We start from the raw sequence: 23414 nt of genomic DNA, 5'->3' as shown, positions 1-23414 counted from the left end.
TTATATATTTCATGTTTTTTACTTACATTGTGTGAAAAAATCCTGGTGAACAGCCCAACATAAATTCTACAGAATTGCAACTTACATTGAAAGTAATGACTGTTTCTTAGCTGTTGGATACACTTATTGTTTCTGTCAAAAAAAGAAAAGTGTGTTTAAATGAGAGAAACAATATAATGTGTGTGTATATAATCACTGTCCAAAGAGAAAATTGTATAAAACATCTCCAAAACAGTAACTTTATGGGAGACAGCAGAAACTTTCTTAAATTTCAATGGAAGTCAGTGTTAAAAAAGATTATATTCCAAGTTATTCCAAGATATAGCATTTCTATTGGTCCATTCATCATGAAATCATGTGTTCAAATAATGTATCCCCATTATTGTCAAATTTTGGTTTGTTACATATTTTTCTTTGTACATCAAAAATATGTTAATACACATTTCATTTATGGTTGCAGTGATAAATTCCCCATGATAAGCAAAATTAGAGCTGCATAAACAGCTGTTGATGAATATTTTACCGTCAGTAACGTTATTTATTTTTATGAATGACTATATACAGCTTTTTCGAAGTTAACTCTTCTACAGGAGATTGACACCTATGTGATTATGATGATTTAGTACTATTTATTTTATTTAAAATTTGAGTACAGTTTGAAAACATTGGATGTGGTCATCATTGTCTGACAAAAGCTCTGGCCTCTCCAGCCTGACCTTACAACACAGTGGAATTAACGTCATAGTCTAAGAGCCAGGAGGCAGCCTGTGGTCACATGACCCGAGATTATGAAATTCAACGGTTCGTCATGGCTGTCAGGTCAGCAGTGTGGGAGCACATTGAGCCGGAAGCTCCTGCCTCTTGCTCCTCTGCCATAAAGCACAGTAATGGAATTCATGTGGCGAGGGCCTGACACTGTATCTTCCTCTGAAACTGGAAGGATGTCCTCAGCCCGACTCAGCCTGAACCAAGCTTTACTCCCAAACAAACACCATCTAACCTGAGAAGACATTTGTCTCCAGCTCTCTGAGGGAGCACACCTCGGCAGTGGCACCTCTCTTGCTTATTTGGTGCCATAGCAGGCAGTGGGGAGGGAGGGGATATGAGGATGTATAAGAAATGCCTGAAGCTACGAATGTGCCAGCATGAGAAGAAACTACACTGATCATGACTGGGACCCACAGTGGGGAAATCCATCACAATCTTTCAGCAGGACTACAATTGAAATGGAAAAAAAAATCATATCTTGGCATATATGGGCAAGTCCATGAAGTGAGGACCATGGTTCTTACTCTCCATGTCCTATTATTTGCTCATTTCTACTGCCCAATACATCCTCAACAAAAACATTAATGAGAATTTGTAACCCCTTGAACTCTTAAACAATGTCACTCACTTAAATATATTAATTAATTTGCTAACTGAATAACAACTTCTATGAAGGTAATATTTATGATGTAGTTATGGTTGTAAATCTCACCTCATATAATAAATTGAGGTTTCAAATATTACACTGGCTTAATTTAATTGGAATATTTAACTTATCTGAATTTATATTTATAAATACACAAAATCTGCATATTGAGCAGATATAGGTGTGGTTTCCCAGACTGGGATTAAGCCTAATCTATCAACAATCTATCCATTGATTTATTAACTATATGTATATTAGGTTTGTGTTTTGTTTTTAATTGGTTCTCTTACCTTTGACAGCACTTAATATATAAATCATATTTAGTTTTTTGGCCAACCTGTGTGGCTATTTTATGATGTAAATGCCATGAGCCAAGTATTTGAATGTTGCTGCGACAGCTAAAAATGTCAAGGCATAAATATGCATGACTCATTTTATTGGCTGAAAAGCTGGTCACCTCTTACCTTCAATGCAGCACTTTATTTGATTTATGTAATATAAATAGTCTACTGTTTTCTGTTTAAGACGACACTTTAAAGAACAAATAATGCTATTTATGTTTCAGTTATGTCTAATGGAAAGAACAGGAAATTTGTTCATGTGTTAATTTACTCACACACTCGGGTTAAAGTATGCTGCTCATTTAAAGAAGCAATTGTCCAATTGCACTGTTTAAAAATATATATAAATAATAAAAAAACAAACATAGTGAGCCATAAAGCTCACGACGGACGCATTCCTATAATAGAATGAAGATAGATAAAATCTTATACTGTGTTTGACGTTGGAATGACCTTTTTTTTTCTTTTTATAATGTAAACTATTAAATTATATATTTAAATTTAAAACTTAAAATATTTCAAACTTATTTTAATGGATTCCTGCATGTGTAGGCCCACTTGTGAGTTTAAGGGGTTAAAACTTTGCTGAAAGACTTTTTTTTGTTTTCTCTCCCTTTCTTTCTTTTCTTACACAGTGCTTGTTGACAGCTGCAGGTGCTGTAATATAAAATGAATTGTGAAGTGGGAGTGTGCAGCAGTGTTCAGGAGTGGGTCTGAACCCCACAAACAGACACCGCTCCCCCCACCCATCTCTCTCATGTACATACACACACACACACACACACACACAACGGGAGTTTTGCTGTGTTGATGAGTGCTGTGCAGTGCAGCTGTGGCTCAGCTTTTCACGGTAACCTTGTCCTTCCTCGACAGCCATGAGGTGCAACACATCCTCAAATATCACAATATCACCAGCATGGGCTGCTTTAGCCCTGCTGCAGTCACACCACCCAGCCCTCTCCACATTCTCCTACAAGCTGCCAGCGGCCATTACAGTGATGATCAGTGTAACGCTTTAACTTTGCACTTGAATGGGTTCTTTTAGACAGGTGTACCTCTGTAAATATACAGTCTGCTGCGGTATATTTACTGGCTGCTTTTCTTCTTTTGGATGTTCTGTATATCTACGTTGCCTCGTTGCATTTCCTCCCCTTCCATGTCTTAACATGAAGAGAAGATAAATGAATTGCTGGTGGAACTTAATATTAATTATTGTGTTATCTGCAGCTGATAATGGGACTTTAATAGGATTGATAAGGTTTCCCTAATGAGTGCGAGTGTAGCATTCACATAAAACTGTAATGGTGAACATACATATCTGAGTGGCTTGTGGAGGAAATCTTGCTGTTGATTGTTTACAACTATGTTTAAGAATGATATATTACTTGTAAAAGTGTAAATAAATTGGATGTGTAAAGAGTAAGACGTCTAACCCCAGAAAGTCAATGACAATGATAAAACTCTATAGCTATTTATAATGAACTCTTAGGCCTGTACTGCATGTGGTTGTCTTATGGAAACAATGGCTTTTTGGCTGAATACAAAGTCATTGTTTTCCTATATTTTTGAAAAAACTGAAAGCTTTATATGTAAAACTATGAAATTATTTTAATGCAGTTTGCTTTTCTTTGTTTTTTCTTTCCCCCCCACATAACACTTGCAGCTGGTCTCCTGAAGGGCTCTTCGATATTTAAAACAGCCACTTAGTTATATTTTAGGAAATTATTTACAATATTTTTACATTATAAAAAAGAACAATATCAATTGTATTGGTTTTTAAATTGCAACAGCATGCAGCAATGGAACTGTAATCTGCAATGCATGTATTTTCTAAAATATATTTTACAGCTAATATTTTTTATCAATATTTTCTAAAGTAATCCCAGATTACAATCTCATTGTTCAAATAGCTAGATATTTTCAATGAGAATATACTAAAAAGTGTTAATGCTTTTATATTTTATGTAAATAAAGACTATATATAGATCAGTTAGGTTTCTAGGCTTTTGCAAGAAGACACACACTTGCTGATACAGAAAATAACTGATTAACAATGCAGTTAAATGTAATTAATTATTATCATTAATAACGTAGAGTTCTGCCGATTAAAATGTACCTGCGATGGATTCTCTCCTTTCAAATCACACAGTCTTTCATTATACCTTGCAGAACATTGGGAAATGGTTTGAACAGTATTTTTGGTGTCAAACAGAGCGTCACCAAGTTGCAGCAGGAATATTGTTGTTTTCCCCAGAGCAGTGAAAACTTAGAGCTACTGCAGGCTGAGAGGGAGAGATTCTGCGTCGACATTTTGTACACATTTATACTCATTTTACAGATTGCTCTGTGTCTCCCAGGGCTACAGGAACTATGAAGCATGGGAAATGCGTTCTATAACTGCTCAAATTTGAAATCAGTGGTGCGACACCACTGCAATTTACCTCTGTGTACTCAAGGGCACAAGATTAGAACATAGACCTAGTTCACATTTAAACTGGCAAATTTCTGAGTTGTTAGTCCCACCAGTGTACACATCTATTTAATTTCAAAATTGAGCTGAGAAATGCTTGAGTAGATTCTGCATTTGTCTTTAGATTTATACTCTGAATGTCCTGTGGATGTGTGTGCTCTATACGGAAGTTCAAATTTATAAATCATGCCTCAGTTCTTTCATTCCAAACTCTGGGTTTAGTAAAATTCATATAATGGCAGTCTAAATAATGTTGTATTAAAATATGTTTTATTTAATAGTGTCTCTCTGATTGATTAGTTACTTTCCCAATTTGACTGGTCTCTCAGAAGATTTGACAGAGGCATAGCAAAATATTTCTTTGTTCTGCAAATGTCTGTGGCAAGACAAGAAACATAATGGAAAACACCTTCTGAGAAATCAGTCAGGAACAATCTGGCTAAATAGGCTTCACAAATTTATCTTGCATAATATAAGAAGTATGGGGAGGGAATATATGCCCTGCATCTGACTTCACACAGTGCAAAGGGCTGCTAACATTTTCATAAGTTCAAAAAAAAAAAAAAGAATGAATAAAAATTGTTTTGTTATAAAAAACAATTTGTATTTGTCCTTTAATATAAATACAAGTTCTGTTTAACCAGTTGCTAGTTATCTATTTGAAACAAAGCAAAAAGATTGTGATGTTTGTAATTGTCCATTATCTATTACAATGCTTTAACAAAAGCGCACTCCAAGCTGGGTCAGAGGTGCTGAGGCTTGAATAGTTCATATAGATCCTCCTTATAAAGGATAAGCTTCTTTGGATGTGCAGGATTACTCCAGCACTGGGGATTGGGGGTCACGTCAAGAGATAGAAGGAAAAATGCCTGGCATTACAGAGCTTAAGTCACCTGTCTCCAACAGTTCATGTTTACGCCAAGTAATTGCGCTTCATTTTACAAGTGAGTTCCCGTGGCATGTAACACAGACAGATTACTCCAGTCAATGAGAATCTTTCATCCGGACACATTCTCATTGCTCACCAGGCACATAATGATGATTTTGCCTCACAGATGCACAGTACGTTTCCTGAGAGCAGGACAGTGTGTGTGTGTGTGTGTGTGTGTGTGTGTGCGTGTGTAAGTGAGAATCTGTGCCTATAGAAAATCCTCCTATAACATCCAGTATAATCCTTTTTGCTGAACAGGGACTCTAAGATGTTTCTAAAACTGTTGTGTGGTATTATCCATTCCACCGTGCTTAATGACATTTAGTCTCAACAAAAAATTCATTGTTATTCTTTTAGCCATATTAATCCTTTTGATTCCTAACACTGAGGATAAAGTGCGCTCATTACCTGGTGCTGTTCCGTATATGTGGTAATAAAGAGAGCACCCTCAGTACCAACTGGTAACAAGCTTTTTTTTTTTTTTTTTTTTCTATTGGGGAAAAAACAATGAATTTGTTTCTTAAACCGAAAGTCACTGAACTGAAATATGTATTGTTGTCTGCATAAGATACATAAGGGAAAATGCCACAAATTATACATCACACACTGTAACGAAGCACTGTATGAGCAAGGCATTCTCTCCTATTTCAAGTAAGTTCCCATTCCTTTTGTATGGCCCTGTCCTGCAATCTGTTGGGAGTAGATACAATCAACGGAAAGCAAAGGAGCCTTAAGGAAAGGATTAAGGAAATTGGTTTTCTTCAATTTACCACAGAAAAATGAAAAAAGGAAAAAAAAAGTAAAAGCTAAGTGAAGCCAGTTTGACATGTAGTCTTTGCATTTTCCCTTCTCTCTAGTGTATTGCATCTCTTAGTGCATTTTGCTAACCCACCTTTGCCTCCCATAATGAAATCTGCATTGCAACCCCCCTCCCCTCCTCACCCCTCCTTTCATTTCTATGCATCCTGCCCGCTGACCTTCTGGACAGATAAGTGCATCCTTCCTACCTGCTCTTGCCTTTAGTATGTTGGCCCCAGTCTTTCCCTGCCATACACTTTGAAGCCCAAGTGTTGGCAAGTAAAACTAATCGAAGGAATTGAGCCATGCTTCTATTTTATATTTTATTTTTTTTAATCTGTTGTTGTTTCTTCAGAGGAAATAACAACTTAATATTATTGTTGTTAGAATACTATGTGTTTAATCCTGATCTTTTTTTTATTAGACCCACAAGGCTCCAAATCGGATGGTACTCACAAGAAAGGTACTTTCTTTTTTTTCAATCCAGGAATAAGCAAGCTTAGTGATGATGCACCTGGAGCAATGTCCCATTAATACATCTAAGGCAGCAACTAGATTATATGCTGTGTTTGGCTAAATGGGTTAATGCAGTACATGCAGTGTGCTGATGTGTTTCTAGATCATTCTCTCTTTATAATGTGTTTATGAGAGACAGATTGTTTGTGTGGTGTTGAAGAAGAAAGTAAAAACACTTATTCTACTGTCAACATTATAACAGGAAAAAGCTTGTTTAACCTGTTCTGTTTATCTAGATGTTTCTCGGTTTTTAAAAAAGCTTTGCATTTATTTGTATGTTTAGTACAGTGGAGCTAATTTGAAGTGTGTAAATGATTCTTGGTTTAGTCAGTTGTTGAGAAGTCTGGAATCACTTGCTGATTTTTTTATTTTATTGTTTTATTTTTTAATGAACAGTAAGAACTTAGTGGCTATTCACCTAATAATGCTTTTAGATGTTTTTGGTCATTCTTTAATAATTTTATAATTATAAAATGAAAATGTAATGCAATTATTTATTTATTTAACTTTTTGTTTCTACGGCTTCATTTGTCTGGACACAGATGAATTTGCTTAAGAAACATTTAGCATTTTCTAAATTACTCAGTAAGTGATTCCAAACTTTTGAATGCTAGTTTAGTTTGATTGATAAACCTTTTTAACTGGCACAAAACCTTGCCATTATCTACAGACCACTATCAATATTTAAAATGGTTCTTCACACTTTCACATCTCCATTACCCACATGGTTACACAACGGCCCTTCTCATGTGGTTTAGCTGCCTAGATCCTTTTAAGCAGCCTTAAGATTTGGACTGTGTAATGATATGTTTATTAAATGTCACAGATTTTGGCTTTTTTATGTTAATTAATTTAAATGAGCCAGCTAAAAAACAAAAACATTTTCATTGTATATTGTAAGAGTATAGCAATGTCAGATGTTCTTGTTCTTTTATTCTGCAAAGCAGGATTTCTCAGTTAGCCAAATATCTTACACCCAAAGTTGAGGACTGTCCAATAGTAATGTCCTTCAGCTCTTTTCCTGTTGGACAGGTTTGACATTGGGCTTAAGTCATCAGGCAAAACTAAGAATTTCTTCTTTGTGGGATACCCTCCTGATGAGGCTGTGTGGGTGATTTGATTCATGAGTCCCAATGATAAATCAAGCCAGTCTTTAACCTAATATTATCAAAGTATTTTCCAAGTGCAATTTGTTATTTTGTCCGCATCCTGCAGACCTGTTAGATATGGTATACGCATTGAATTACTTCTAGCTCAGTGTTATAAAAACCTTTATTTGTCAGCTGATTCTGTTAAACTCAGTAACTCTGTGGATAATGGTCTTTTGGATGTTTTGCTCTGGAATTACGCTGTAGTTTCTGGTGCTGCATTGAGCTGCTAAGCTCTGTTTTAGAGCTAACTCAGAATATTTTTTTTGCCCTTATGTCTCAAGAGGGTAGACTAGGTGTTATTGTTGGACCACTGATCTTCCTGCATAGCTGGATTAACAAAATGTTCACCCTTAACTAAGACCAGCCAGAGGAGTGAGCAATACACTGCTGTAAATGTTCCACAATACACATTTTATTGCTTATTAAGTGGTCTTTGTTCCAGGTACTGAATATACATCTTCAGATTCATAACTAAATAAGCCTCTTGTCTGTGGAGATAAAAAAAAATCTCAAAGCAATTAATGTGTTTGAACCAAGGCTAAACTTGTATGTGACATTACTGAATGTTAATAATAAAGACGGCAGGTGAATAATTACTCTGTATTTTTGGTTCACATTTTCATAATGTTATCCACTTTACAGTTTTACCTTGTGCTGTGATTACCTTTGTGGCACTGAAAAGGGTAAATGCCTTGGTGTCTGTTCTGAAGCAGCAGAGCGTCAGTCATAGTGCTACATAAAAACAGTGCCCTGTAGAGAAAGCCATGCATATCAACCCAAAGCATCACAATGCCATCTCTAAAGTTTAGAGCTCTATTACCTACAAAGGGCACTGCGTAGGAGGCCATTTTAAAAAAATGTTTAAATCTGTTGTTTGGTTTTATGGAGAAGTGTTTGCTCTGTTGGTTGGTTTTATGGAGAAGTGTTTGGTCTGTTGGTTGGTTTTTTTTTAAGGAAGTGTTTGGTCTATTGGTTAGTTTTATGGTTAAGTGACTGGTCTGTTTGTTGGTTTTATGGAGAAGTGTCTGGTCTGTTTGTTGGTTTTATGGAGAAGTGTCTGGTCTGTTTGTTGGTTTTATGGAGAAGTGTCTGGTCTGTTTGTTGGTTTTATGGAGAAGTGTTTGCTCTGTTGGTTGGTTTTATGGAGAAGTGTTTGTTGGTTTTATGGAGAAATGTCTGGTCTGTTTGTTGGTTTTATGGAGAAGTGTTTGCTCTGTTGGTTGGTTTTATGGAGAAGTGTTTGTTGGTTTTATGGAGAAATGTCTGGTCTGTTTGTTGGTTTTATGGAGAAGTGTTTGCTGTATTGGTTGGTTTTATGGAGAAGTGTTTGGTCTGTTGGTTGGTTTTATGGAGAAGTGTTTGGTCTGTTGGTTGGTTTTATGGAGAAGTGTTTGCTCTGTTGGTTGGTTTTATGGAGAAGTGTTTGCTCTGTTGGTTGGTTTTATGGAGAAGTGTTTGCTCTGTTGGTTGATTTTATGGAGAAGTGTTTGCTCTGTTTGTTGGTTTTATGGAGAAGTGTTTGCTCGGTTTGTTGGTTTTATGAAGAAGTGTTTGCTCGGTTTGTTGGTTTTATGAAGAAGTGTTTGGTCTGTTGGTTGGTTTTATGGAGAAGTGTTTGCTCTGTTGGTTGGTTTTATGGAGAAGTGTTTGCTCTGTTGGTTGATTTTATGGAGAAGTCTTTGGTCTGTTTGTTGGTTTTATGGAGAAGTCTTTGGTCTGTTTGTTGGTTTTATGGAGAAGTGTTTGGTCTGTTGGTTGGTTTTATGGAGAAGTGTTTGCTCTGTTGGTTGGTTTTATGGAGAAGGGTTTGCTCTGTTGGTTGGTTTTATGGAGAAGTCTTTGGTCTGTTTGTTGGTTTTATGGAGAAGTGTTTGTTTGTTGGTTTTATGGAGAAGTGTTTGGTCTGTTGGTTGGTTTTATGGAGAAGTATCTGGTCTGTTGGTTGGTTTTATGGAGAAATGTCTGGTCTGTTGGTTGGTTTTATGGAGAAGGGTTTGGTCTGTTGGTTGGTTTTATGGAGAAGTGTTTGGTCTGTTTCTTGGTTTTATGGAAAAGTATTTGGTCTGTTTGTTGGTTTTATGGAGAAGTGTTTGGTCTGTTTGTTGGTTTTATGGAGAAGTGTTTGGTCTGTTTGTTGGTTTTATGGAGAAGTGTTTGCTCTGTTGGTTTTTAAAGTGTTTTCAGCCTGGCTCCTGGATGCAGAATTCATGTGTTGTGCTATGCTTTTTTTTATTAATGTTCCAAATTCTCAAATGAAGAGGAGCGGTATCCACAAATTTCCTTATAGAGAATTATTCATTATCCAGCCTGTAATATTCATTTTCCCTCAAAAAGATTAGAGCATGTTTTTAATATTCTCTAATGCCCTCACAATTGTTAAATAAATTATATTGTGGGTTGGTTTGTTTTCATATGAGCTTGAAAATGCCGGTTAAGGTAAAAGTTAAAATTTTACTAATTTCCCATGCACCATTAAGATAGGGTTTTGTTTAGTTTTGTTTTTATTTTCTCTCTTTTCTGTAAAGTTACTATTGTGGGATATATGGGACTTTCCAGGCACCATATATGTCTTTAATACCTTCCAGTATCTCCGTAAATTGCCATGTGTTTTCTGGGGTTTAGAATACTGATCCATTGATAAAATTATTATTATTTTATTAGTTTTTATTTCTTATTGGTTATCAATATTAATACACATTTATTGTCATTTTTGAATATTGTGAAATGCATCGGACCATATTTTAGAAGTTTTAGAAAGGAATATAAACAGCTGTAAAAATCCCCTGAAATTACGCTGTGCACCACAATACAACAGAGTACACTGAAGTGCTGCTGGTATAGAACAGGGCTGACAGCCAGTCTTATGGTCAGAGTCACATCACCAGTAACTGGCAGGCAATTTAAAGCCACACCATTTCTATTGGGAATGTTCCAGTACTGTCACAAAGTGCCACATAGAAACAGAGTAAAGAGTTGAAACCTACTTCCAAAATCAGAAAATCCTGTCTTATGTAAAGGTAGTAAAGTGTGTGTGTGTATATATATATATATATATATATATATATATATATATATTCGAACACGAACATTGGAAATCTCATTAAAATGACACCTGTGAAGTGTTAGGACAGCAAGTGAACAGTCAGATCTTGAAGTTGAGGTGTTGGAAACTAGATCTGAACAACTTTGACAAGGGTCAGATTGGGATAGCCAATGTTTTACTGAGAGCATCTCCAAACCTGCAGGGTCTTGTGGGGTCCAAAGTCATGGGCACTCATGGCTCATTAATGTTGTGTGTGTGAGGGCAAGTCTGTCTAGTCTGATCCCACAGAAGAGTAGAATAAATTGCAATGTCCTGTAGGCTGGACAAGATGGGCTAGCCCTCATTTCCCACATGCATCAATGAGCCTTGAGCACCCATTTCCATGTTGCCAGTTGTCTTTTTGTCAGTTGACCAGTTTTCCTTCTTAGGACACTTTCGGTGGGTACCAACTACTGCATACTGGGATAACCTCACAGGACCTGTGGCTCAGATTCTTATGCTTGCCTATTTTTATGGCTTCAGAAACATCCATTTCAAGAACTGACTTTGTTTCCTGCCTAATCAATGGTATCCCTTGACAGGCGTCAGTGTGCCGAGGTAATCAGTGTTATTCCCTTCTCTTGTCAGTAATTTTAATCTTGTTGCTGGATGGTGTATACATTAAAAGCAGGTTCTGAATTTGGAAGTAGAATTGATCACTTTGTGTATATTTCTTTTAGGTATTTGACCCTAATGGACACACTCACATAATCTGCTCATTTATTTACCATTTTACTGTTTTCTAAGTGTTAAAGCCCAAAATAAAATAAAACAACAATGCATCATTGCACGATAATATTTATTATACATTGATAACCAGCTGGCGGCACAGTGGCGCAGCAGGTAGTGTCGCAGTCACACAGCTCCAGGGGCCTGGAGGTTGTGGATTCGATTCCCGCTCCGGGTGATTGTCTGTGAGGAGTTGGTGTGTTCTCCCTGTGTCTGCGTGGGTTTCCTCCGGGTGCTCCGGTTTCCTCCCACAGTCCAAAAACACACGTTGGTAGGTGGATTGGCGACTCAAAAAAGTGTCCGTAGGTGTGAGTGAATGTGTCTGTGTGTCTGTGATGCCCTGACTGGCGCCCCCTCCAGGGTGTATTCCTGCCTTGCACCCAATGATTCCAGGTAGGCTCTGGACCCACCGCGACCCTGAACTAGATAAGCGGTTACAGATAATGAATGAATGAATGATAACCAGCTTAAGGCCTGGGAATGTTCTTGCTGATGGTGATGCTGACACATAAACACAGTACTACATCTGCCTGGGTAACCTCTAGAGAGAAATGTGATATTTAATTTATAGAGTCTAGAAACATTTGAAAAAAACAAAACACAAATATTATAATGCAGTTGCTTAGTGTCACTTTAAAGTTCAGCTCTTCTCTAATGCATGATATGTCATGAAATATCAGTTTGAAATATTGGTCAAAAGGGTAAATTCTAAGCAAAACCTGCTGACATTAACATGATTTCATATCCTTCTGAATCTTTAGAATTTGTTCCCGTAATCGTGCCAGAATTGCTGCCTATTTTTTATCTCTATATTTTGAATGCACAGAGGTCCATTTGAGTCCATTTGAAGATAACAAACCACGAATAGAACCCCAGTGTAGAGACCTGCTCCAGGTTGTTGACCACTGTGTCCTATCCATCCAAGCTTAGAGGGAAAAAAAGCTAACCTCGTAATCCAGTATAATCACGCTGCAGTCAACTGCTTCTCTATCCTGGTGTGTGTGCTGCAGCCCTGCTATTGATTTATGTCCCTCTCCATGCACACTCCTCCAAGGCTGTCATGTCCCCCCGTCACTCAGTGCTAGCCTTAAGGGCAGGAAGGGATTCTGGTAATTTAGCAGACTGTCATTACTTATAGGCATGTGACGGTGCAAGCTCAGACACTCTAGGTCTTTGTCTGTCTCTCTCTGTCTGTCTCTCTCACTCTCTTTCTCTCTCTCTCTCTCTCTCTCTCTCTCTCTCTCTCTCTCTCTCTCTCTCTCTCTCTCTCTCTGTCTCTCTCTCTCTCTCTGTGTGTCTGTCTGTGTGAAACCTTGCACTCCACCACGACCCAGCCCACCGCTGCCAGGCTCTTATGAATTTTAATACCATCCTTCTAATGGTGAGGGTCGCCTCTAGCTGAATGAAACATACCGTGATGGATGGTAGGCCTGCATTCTAGTCTCCTTCTCATTTGAATATTGTTGTGGTTTAAGCAGGCAAACTTATATTGAGTACAGTGCAATGTAGAAGTATTTAGGTGATTAGGCTTCTAAAAAAAAAAAAGAAAAGAGTAGTACATACTAATGACGTTCTCTTTATTCAGATGCATTGTTGGAGCTTGTGTTTTTTGTTTTTGTGTATTTTGGGGCTTCTTGTTTGTTTGTTACTTTTAAATTAGGTGTGTTTAATGTTCTGCTGCTGATTTGGAATTTGTTTTACATGTACATACACTATATTGCCAAAAGTATTCACTCACCCATCCAAATAATTGAATTTATTATTGAATTATGTTAATACATTACCTGTTTTATTTAAAGCCAGTAAAGGAAAATATTTGAATTTAAGTTGAAGGTGTACCAGCAATAATGTTTTTCTCTTTGTTGTATTTGTTTGGTCAGACCGTTGCTCTGAGGACACCATTAGGTTCTTTGGTAGATTGGCAGATTTTTAGGTATATCAATGTTTTCTCAGTAAAGGCGCTTTTACAGCTACACATTTCCAACATATCGTTTCAAACCCATGGTGTCGAGGTGTCCTCAAGCTGGGAGGATGGATGGATACATTAGTTGTACTGGGACTTTGATTTTTTTTCTATTTGTTTTATTTTATGAACATAAATTTTGGAATATTCTGATTTCTTCCTTTCTGGAGGTGTATGATCTTATTTGAATCAATGGTCTCTGTCTCATTTACAAGTGGTAGATACAGCTGTATTTTATTATTATTATTATTATTATTATTATTATTATTATTATATATATTTTTATTACTGTTATGTTGGGATTATAGAGCTTTTTAGAGAAGCTGTTCTGAACTTTTCTTTTACTCATGTGTGCATTAAAGCCAGTTTTGTTTAGTTCACACTGGGGAGTTGTAAAGCTATCGACCATGACAGTGTGGAAATCTGTAGAATATTACTCTAGCAAATCTCCTATGTTAACACCAAAGCCCCTGCTTGCTGATGCTGGGGAGAAAAAGGATATTATATTATTTGTCTTCCTTTTTTTTCTTCTTTGCCTGCACAAGTGTATGCCCACCAGGGCTGTTCACAAATTCAGTACGAAAGTTATCTCTTCGTCAGATCAAGAAGGAGCTTGACGTCCGTTTTTTCTTCTGTGTTACTGTAGCTTCTATATTAAGACACAATTTGATTAAAAACTCTGTGGCAGTAGACTCACTAGGAGTCAACTCAGACATTTCTGCATGAAGAGCAGCAGAGGGCCCTTGACATTTACTCCACTGTTGACACACAATGTCATACACTTGTAGAGGAGGACTGAAGAGCACTTTGACTTCCCCTTTTCTTCACCGAGGGCAGAATCTGTAGTGCTCCACTTGTCTGTGTGTGTGGGCAGTATACTGTATATTAGTGCAATAAAAAGTGAAGTCGCCTTGCCAACACCTTATAGATACAGCCCGAGCAATATGAATATTTAATAGGCCCCAAGCATTGTGTTTCTGCTGAGAGCAGCTGAGTTTTTAGCCTAAGCAATATCATTAAGATTTCTTTATTTATATGGAGCATTTTCATCAGTGGCACTCCACTTATCAGAGAGGCATCTTGAGTGCCTGTTGATTGTAATAAATTTGTTCACTTTGTTTTCTGAAGGGTGTCATGTGGGGATGTGTCTTGGGCACAATGGCTTTAAAGGGCCCTTATGCTCTGTTTATTTTCATTTTTTCTTCTAGGGACAAATTAACAGATATTTCTGTTCATATTTTCAACATGACCACTTCCAAACTATATTGCTATTTAACAGCCTCTTTTTATCATGTGTCTTAAAAACTGGCATATGTAGATGAGCTCTGTTCTGATTGGCTGCCTTGGGTTGTGCCTCATTCTAGGTTTAAGCTGAAAAACCCAGATCACTTTAACATGCATAGGTTTTACAAAGCCACAGTAAGCTGAATACACAGATATATGTTAACACATTGGTTGTGTGAGATCACAAAACATGTATCAAATGGATTGTAATAATGTCAATATTTAAATAGTACATTTTGAAACTTGCTCAGTTTGCATACTACCTTGGTTATTTTAGCACAGAAAATTCACTTTTCAAATTCACTTTTCACATAGAAAATTCCATTAAGCTCAGGCCCTTTTAAAGGGATGGATGGGAGTTGGTTTGAAATCAGTCTCAAAGTCCTTGCTGCCAGCAGTGTTGCTGATGACTTGGCTGAGGCAGTGTGGTCTGAAAGCATTGGCTATAAACGAGTCACCATGCCTGTGTGTTGCAGTGCTGGTTAATAAAATAGTGAATTGCTCTCTAGGCACGCTGCTCTCTCCTCTGCATTTGCATCTGTGGGCAAACCTGTAATTTGTCTAGAACCTGTGAAGGTTATATTCCCCCAGGGGAAGCCAGAAAAGTGATATATTGCCTTAAGTGACAAAATAATCTCGGTAATGAATCTTTGAATGTCTCCATGCAGCTTTTTAAGAAAGGAATTGTCTCAGCTCGCTGATAGCCACCATAGAAGTAGCTTTGAGAAACTGGTCTCTCCCGGTTCGGCTATTTCCAGGGGAGATAGAGTAGCCTTATCCGTGTCATGTTTATGATGGTGCAGTATACAGAAGCGCAGTGAAACGTGTGGAGCTTCTTAACTACTTCATTTTCTTCACAGAATGTGTGGGGTGGTATGGTGCCGAAACGAGCTTGTGATTCACTAAGACAGAGCAGATGAGCAACAACTGTAGACTTGCGCCAGCTTTTGCGGCCCTTTCTAATGCGTCGTGTTCCAGAGTGCTTTGTTTGCAGGGCCCAGAAGATCATTTGGTCAAATCCTTTTAAATCATTGTGGGCAATGAGTCACTGTGGTCTGACAGTTAATGAGCACCGTCTCTCTCCCTCGCTCTGTTCCTGATTGGATGGTCCGGTAGATGAACTGTAGTAGCAGCGGGGACATTAGATCTCCCTATAGCACTGCGTCACATGCAGCCACGAATGTCAACTCCAGACAAATTATTCCAAGCAGTGTGTTACCCAGGGGATAGAGAACACCAACCAAGTAAGGATAAGATACCACACAAATTGGCCTTAAAGGAATATTCCAGTTCTTTTCAAAAACCAATTCTGATGTATCACATGTATATCATAGTCGAATACCACAGATGTAAGCTCAAATTGTTCCTCGTCACTTAGAAAAAAAAAAGAAAATAAATTGACTCAGTTGGCCTTAGCATGCGCCCATTAGTTTCTTTTATTGTGTATGTGCAACCATTACCATTAGAGCCAGATTACGGCCTGAGAGCTCTAGTTCAAGTATGATCTTAAAAATCTGTCTAAACCTGACTCAACATGAACCACATCATCACGTTCTTAGTCTAAAGTCCAGCCAAGTTCAGCAAAATTCCAACTAAGCTAAACTAAAATCCCCTTATAGGAAAACATCTTCTAAAAATGGCATTTCAGTGTAGCAACAACCATATACACACAAGAAAAACTAAATAAATACAGTAAAAAAAAAAGTATATAATTAATAAACTCTAATAAACAGTGCATGGATCAAAAGAAAATTCATAGTACAAGCCTTGTCAGTGAACTTTGTAAAAACAAAAATAAAACAATCATTTGTTAGTAATAATCAAGGTAAAATGATTTGCGGTCATACTGCCCAGCACTGTATAATCCTGCTGTAAACCTGGAGTTCTATTAAAAAAACATATTCAGAATAATATAATAATGTATAAAACAATAAGAATTATTTAGAAATTGGTTCTACATTGTGTCAGTAGCATGACTCCACTGTGCCAGATTGAGAATGTTTTAATGTAATGAATGTAGGAAGAAAAAATAAATCAAGGAGATAAACCAGAGCAGGAGCAAAGCAGGGCAATTGCAAAAGCATTCCTTGACAATGTGCTGATGCTGATTTATGCAACTTAGTTTGGAAATAAACTGTGTCTTATGAAATAAAGTGCCCCGATCAAGCATGACTGTGTCTTTTTATTTAGTTTTTGTCCTATAATGAAAAAGTTTAGGCTGCATACCAAGATAACTTCCCCTGGGTTTACATTTATATCGTAGATGAAATTTGCAGGACTGATAAAAACTGCACTGTTGTGTTTCTCTACAGTAATATACTTATTCAGCATGGTGAGATGCTCCATGGCTTGGACAGTGGGCAGAAAGTGTTGCAATTTCAACAGGGCTGTTTAACAGGCCTGTGCGTGACTGTGTGGGAAGAATGAAGCAGTGTGACGGAGTTTCTGAGGTTGTAAGCATTGTGTCACTATATCCCCTCTGTTTTATACCACAGTACAGAAATTATGGCTTTTTTTCCAGCCGCAAACAGAGATTATTTTATATTCAAGCCCTACTTTCTCCTTGAGAGAATTTATTATTGATTAATTTCTTTTTTTTTCTTTGTAATATTGTTGGCAATCTTGGCAATGATAAAATAGACATGGACCTCACGACTGAAGTAAAGAGAATGACTTGCTTGTTTGCAGCATTGTCCTCCCAGATTTCATTGAAAGTCTTTTCCTGCCATGGTCTAATCTTATTAATGCTTGTACTAGCAGGTATTCTTGTCCACTGAGGAGGGTCACCTCAACATTGCATTATTTTCTCTAACCTTGAGGCCGTCCTCTGAGAGGAATTTTTTTAAGCTCATCTGTTAACAAAGTATCTTACCTCATCTGAAAATACTGTCTTTATTTTTAGGGAAAGCATATTTAGCCAATGTCACTATGGTTAATTATGCGTTTCAAGGGTAATGACTGTGGTCATAGTTTGAGATGTAAATGGGATTGTGATTAATTTTGCATGTCTTAATTTACCAAAAGATGACAAACAGGTAAGTTATGATCATTTTAAGTTTTAGTGTTAAAAATACCATGACATATTCTGACCAGATTGGGCTAGTTTGGTTTTCATAGCTTGAGTAGTATTATGTCTTACTTGAAAAACTGATGACTAAAAGTTACCTTTTTTTTTCCCCCTAGGTCCCCCTGTGAATGTTACATGCAACATTTTTATTAACAGTTTTGGATCCATTGCTGAAACAACAATGGTGAGCCTAATGATAATTTATTGACATGCAACTTAAACCTACAAAACAGCCATTAGTACAAGTTATTGATTTATTAGCAGAATGTTACGGTTAACCGAAAAGCTTTCAGTTTTTTAAAGAAATCTTCTGTCCTGTTTTCCATACTTCCAGAGTTCACGCAGAGAAGCATAAGATAAGCTTTTACCAGTCTGTATGCCTTTGAAAGCCTTTGCCTATAGGCTGCAGTGTCACATTGATGTTCTATTGAATGTTTGATTAAACGCGCACAGTGAGTGAGTGTGTTTTCACACTCAAATACAAGTGCTGACTCTGCTTTGCCCTGAGATACCAGCACTTTTGATTCACACGCAGTCCGACATCTAAACTGAACACAAAACACCCTGTATTACTTAAGGGCACCATGGAAGGTGATGAAAGATGCCTGCTGATATCTATTCACACCCTTTCTAGGGCCTTTTACAGTCCTTTCTAACCTTCTCTAGGAGGCCTACACAAGTGTCTCATATGCCAGCCCCTGCCCAGGGACTGCTGCTGCCTGCAGGAGCAGCTCATGCAGAACATTTGCAGCGTTTCCCTCTCCTTTTCTCCTCCACAGCAAGTGGAATTGATCCGAATAGCCAGTGCTCACAGTCACAGCAGTGAGAGAGGGCTGGCCGATAGAGTGGGGGTGAGGCATCTGCAACCAGAATGACGTCGATAAATCTTTAGTGCTTATAAGGCTGCTGAGAACAATGTTTCATGCCGTAATGATCCGCCCAGCTACGGCTACTGTTGGGACCGGCAGTCCCCCTCGGACCAAGCCTGTCCTAATTGTTTACGTCGCTTGGAAGGTACGGTGCCCAGGGGAGTGGCAAGTGGCTATTTAATTAGCTCACCAGCTCTTCATTTTCTAGAGAATGTTAGGGAGTGAGCGCATAAATCCAAGAAAATCTGCCGTTTGTTAGTGGAAGTTAGACTCTTACAAACTTTTTTTTTTTAATATGTCGCCGTCAAGTAAGGATATGGCCTTGGGCTTGAATCACATTGTGTGGGCTGTTGTCATAAATCAGTGAGTTTAGCCTGGAGAAATCATAGAGGGAAATATGAAATCTTTTTTTTCCCTCTTCCCCCCTTTACTCTGCACTGATGAATGTGTATCCACTCTCTTGCTTGTTTGCTAGCTCATTCTGTTGGAAAATAGCTATGTCTTCGGAGGGTGGCCCTTTGCTTTAGGCATTCTGTTCTCTGTCCAGACATTGGCTGCAATAATAGATGTCAGATAGCCATAGCTGACTAGAGACAACGATTTACAACTACCTAAGAAGCTTGCGGTAATCTAGCATGTTCTTATAACAATACAGAAAATGGAACAGGCAAGCAGAGCACCAAGGAAATCACCCGAGGCCGTAACATTATAGGAAATGTGTATCACTAGCTTGCTGTGAACTTCACTGCTATATTTCCAGTTAGACATGGATTATTTATTATAAAGAACTTGATTGTTATTTTACAGTGGGCATGGGTTGTTTATTAAAAGAAGAAAATATTGACATGTTGAAATCAATAGAGACTGGCTGTGCTGTAGTGATTGTTCTTTTCAAAGACATAAATCTAATAACCTGAAACAGATGATTCTCATCCGTCAAAATGTTTGAAATCTGCCTGACTGACGGGTCACCCCGCATTAATATAATCGCCATGAAATGTCGTGGCTGATTGCCATCGCAAAGGTCACCTGGTATATTTCCTCCTACACTGATAAGTCATCCAGAGGTGCATTACTGCCCAGACAGTTTAATGATCTCCCAGAAATGATAGAACCCTTTTTTTAGAGCAATTGACAGTCACGACTTTCAGTCACGATTTTGGTGGCGAACTGGTGTTGTCTTTATGGGCTCTGTTTTTAATGCAGCTCTCATTTTGTCAGCCTGTCTCTACAAATGACAACTGTTCTACATTTATGTCTGGAAAGAAATCCTCTGACTCATTTAAATAACATGTACAAAAATGACACAAGTGCAAAATAATAAAATATTGGCTTACTGCACAAAGTAGGGTTCACCAATTTTTGTAATTTTTTTGAGCTGATACGATAACCGATAATTAGCACCTTGTAGTAGCTGATACCGATATTAATGACCTATAATTTTATCTCTTTGTAATTTAAGCAAATTCTCATTTTATTAAAGTAAAACAACTTCTTTTTATCATAAATTGTCATCGGACAAACCTTTTCTTCAGTATTTGTACGTTTCTGTACTTTTTAATTTTATCTTTTAATTATATTATTTGTAATTCACTTATATTTTTATCATAGATTTACAGCTGGTTCCGCATGCATGGTTTCTAGAGGGGTGCTAATTAATGCAGCACTGGGTTTGTTTTGGAGAGTGAGGGAGAGAGCGTCATAAAGCGGCTTGTGTTTCAGTAATAAATTCAGACGCTGAATGACTCTATATCTATTTTCCTGTGTTTTATACAAGAAGGGCTCCTGAACTGTGGTGACTGAGAGTATCTTTCTGTCGTGTTTTGTGTGTGTGTGTGTGTGTGTTTACACTGCTATCTGTGTGTGCCTGTACTGAGCGTCGCTGATATTTTAAATTAGATTTCACCGCATCAGTAATATATCAGCCGCCGATATATCGCGCATCACTAGCACAAAGGCAGCAAAATGCAAATGAGTCACGAAAGTAGTTGATTGTGTGCTGTGTACAGTCTAAATCACAGTTCAGGGTGATTTTCTGTGGGTACTTGGACAAATATTGAATACTTTCACAAAAAAAGCATTATGAAAGATAAATGAGCAATAAAGTGATTGTGTGTGTGGGGGGGGGGGGGGGTGTTTGTGAGAGCATTTGAGTACTGCTATGGAAGAACCCATTTTAATTCTCATTAGTGCTGAACCAAAACCTGAGGAAGTCAAATCCGAGCCAAGACTTAGTAGTAGCTGGGACTGAGATAAGATTTCATATTTTTAAAGAACATATAGAACATGGCCCTGTGAAGGACTGGCACCCCCTCCAGGGTGTATTCCTGCCTTGCGCCCAATGATTCCAGGTAGGCTCTAGACCCACCGTGACCCTGAACTGGATAAGCGCTTACAGATAATGAATGAATGAATGAATATAGACCAGGTTATAATATAATAAAATAAAATCAATAGTTATGTTGGCAGGAAATGTGTCAGGCCTTCTGTTCTGCTCCTGAAGAGCTAAACAATGAAAAGGGTGGGTGGGGGTGAAGGAGATAAATATATTTAGCTTGGACACTTTTTAGCTTCCAATTTCAGAATTTTTAATCATTTTTATTTCCCCAATCAAATGTTATCAGTGAAATAAGACAGGTGTGGTAGATTATTAATAGTAGGGCTGAAGCAACTAATTAAAAAATCTATACAAATAAATTACAAAAAAATGTGGACAACAAATTTCATTATCAATTAGTTGGTCTATTACTTCTACTGTTATTACCATAGGCTATCGGAGACACATTCTGGACTGTTTATATTTTTAGATCACCAGAATCTACACCTGAGTTTCTGGGCTTCTTTTAATTCTGAAATACGGTTAGCGGGAGCAAGGAAACTTGGTGTGTATAAGAAAGCGAGCAGAGAGACAAAACAAGAACAAAACAATGTGAAAGTGATTTGACAGTTATTTCGTTTATTTTTCTCCTTTTAAAGTCTTGAGTTTATTTACACTGCACATGAGCTCGTTTGTCTCCCAAATGCCAGTGGGAGTCTATATGTGTCTATCTAGGTCCTGCTTAATGTAACCCAGGTACCTTAGCGTCATCTTAGCACTTAACCCAGAACAAGTGACATGTTAATATTTTTGCTCTGTAATATAAATTCCTAGAAATATGTAGGTGTAATGGGTGGGAGTGTTCCTCTGTATCACCAGCATGCTGCAGTTATACATAATTTTTCAAATATTTGTAAATATTACATTTTTAAACAATGCCATGTATTGTAAAAAATGTGTTGGCTAATACAAAACTGCATTTTGTATTTTCATTTATGTACAGTTCATTATTTTAGCATTACTTTTTGTTTATTTATTTATATGCCTGTTCAAATGATGTGCTAATTTCTAGTTGTTTTTTTAAATTTCAATATTTTATTTAAAATATGTAAATGTATTTGAAATGCTTTGATAAATGTTAGTTATATGCATATTTTAATATAAATCCCACTAACCGATTAATTGAAAATATATCTGATTATAAGATTAATCGATTAGAAAAAAATAATTGTTTGAATCTCTAATTAAATGTAGCTGTAAACTTTAAATACAAGCATAGTTATTATGTGTCATATTGCAGTATAGCAGTATCATCTGTTATGTCATTTAGACCGTGTCGTACATCTCTACGACACAAGTAGAACGTGCTGGACAACAGAAGCAGTGTCTGCTGGTAGAGCTGATATTAGCAGAGATGTTAGCTTTCCTCTCACCTCTGCTTTTTTGACATTGCTGTGCTTGTGTGTCACAGGATTACAGAGTGAACATTTTCCTGAGACAGCAGTGGAATGACCCGCGACTGGCCTACAGCGAATACCCCGACGACTCGCTTGACCTGGACCCTTCCATGTTGGACTCCATTTGGAAGCCTGATCTCTTCTTTGCCAATGAGAAGGGAGCCAATTTCCATGAGGTCACCACTGACAACAAGCTACTGCGGATCTCCAAAAATGGGAATGTGTTATACAGCATAAGGTGACAAACTTTGTATTACCACGATCTGATAGAATTTATAGATGGGATAATTCTGCCTGTGTACTTAGGCATTACGTATCACTAGGGACTTATTTATTTGTTGTATCCTGTTTCATTTTTTATTATGAAACTCAGTCAAATAAATAGCAGCCTATGTATTTATTCAAATAAAAAAAAAAAGCAAATATTCAATTCCAATTTCCAAATTGATTTTAGATCTCATCTGTCCTGCAGCGCAGCGTTAAACAGAGCTCAAAGGACAGGAGGATAATAAATAGCTTTGTGTAGGATCCAGAGCTTCCTCATCTCTTAACTTGACACCATCAAATGAACCCTTCAGTGCAGTTTGGTCTCGGCTGTGAACTCCCTCCAAATTGCACCAGGCACTGCGCACACTTTGATTGAAAATCACTTGTAAATAAATGTTGTCCTGCTGTAGCGATGTTATCACAGAGTGTGTGGAACAAATATTTGTGAAGTGCTCTGCCACACACTAATTTCTGGATCTAAACTAGGTGTAGGCAAAAAGTAAATTATGCAAAGAAATAAAATAATTTATGTAGTAATTAAAGGGCCTTTTTCCCAGACATGGTTTTAGCCTAGTTTTGGACTAAAATTTATTTTCTGTGGTGAATAACCACTGGACATTCGTATGCTATTCTCAGTGAAATGTAGAGAAATGCTGCTGAAATAATGAATTGTGCTGAATAAAATCTTATAATTCATATTATAAGAAATACATATGTGTTTACATTGAAATGGATGTTTTTGTATTGACAGTTTCATT

The 23414-nt window shown here is 37.4% G+C and overlaps 1 protein-coding gene across 3 annotated transcripts in view; it reads left to right on the top strand.

The window, feature by feature from the left end:
• glra1 (glycine receptor, alpha 1) overlaps positions 1 to 23414 on the top strand; it is a 57063-nt gene that overhangs the window by 12560 nt on the left and 21089 nt on the right. For 2 of the 3 annotated variants that reach the window (XM_066649488.1, XM_066649487.1), the window contains exons 4-6: positions 6379 to 6417; positions 17863 to 17930; positions 22404 to 22627. In XM_066649488.1, the coding sequence (XP_066505585.1) occupies positions 6379 to 6417; positions 17863 to 17930; positions 22404 to 22627 (331 nt within the window). The remainder of the gene's footprint in view (positions 1 to 6378; positions 6418 to 17862; positions 17931 to 22403; positions 22628 to 23414) is intronic. The other variant, XM_066649489.1, reaches the window with a different exon arrangement.

Source organism: Hoplias malabaricus, chromosome 17 (genome assembly GCF_029633855.1).
Source record: "Hoplias malabaricus isolate fHopMal1 chromosome 17, fHopMal1.hap1, whole genome shotgun sequence".
NCBI classification, from domain to species: domain Eukaryota; kingdom Metazoa; phylum Chordata; class Actinopteri; order Characiformes; family Erythrinidae; genus Hoplias; species Hoplias malabaricus.
This window is presented reverse-complemented; position numbering and strand designations above follow the sequence as displayed.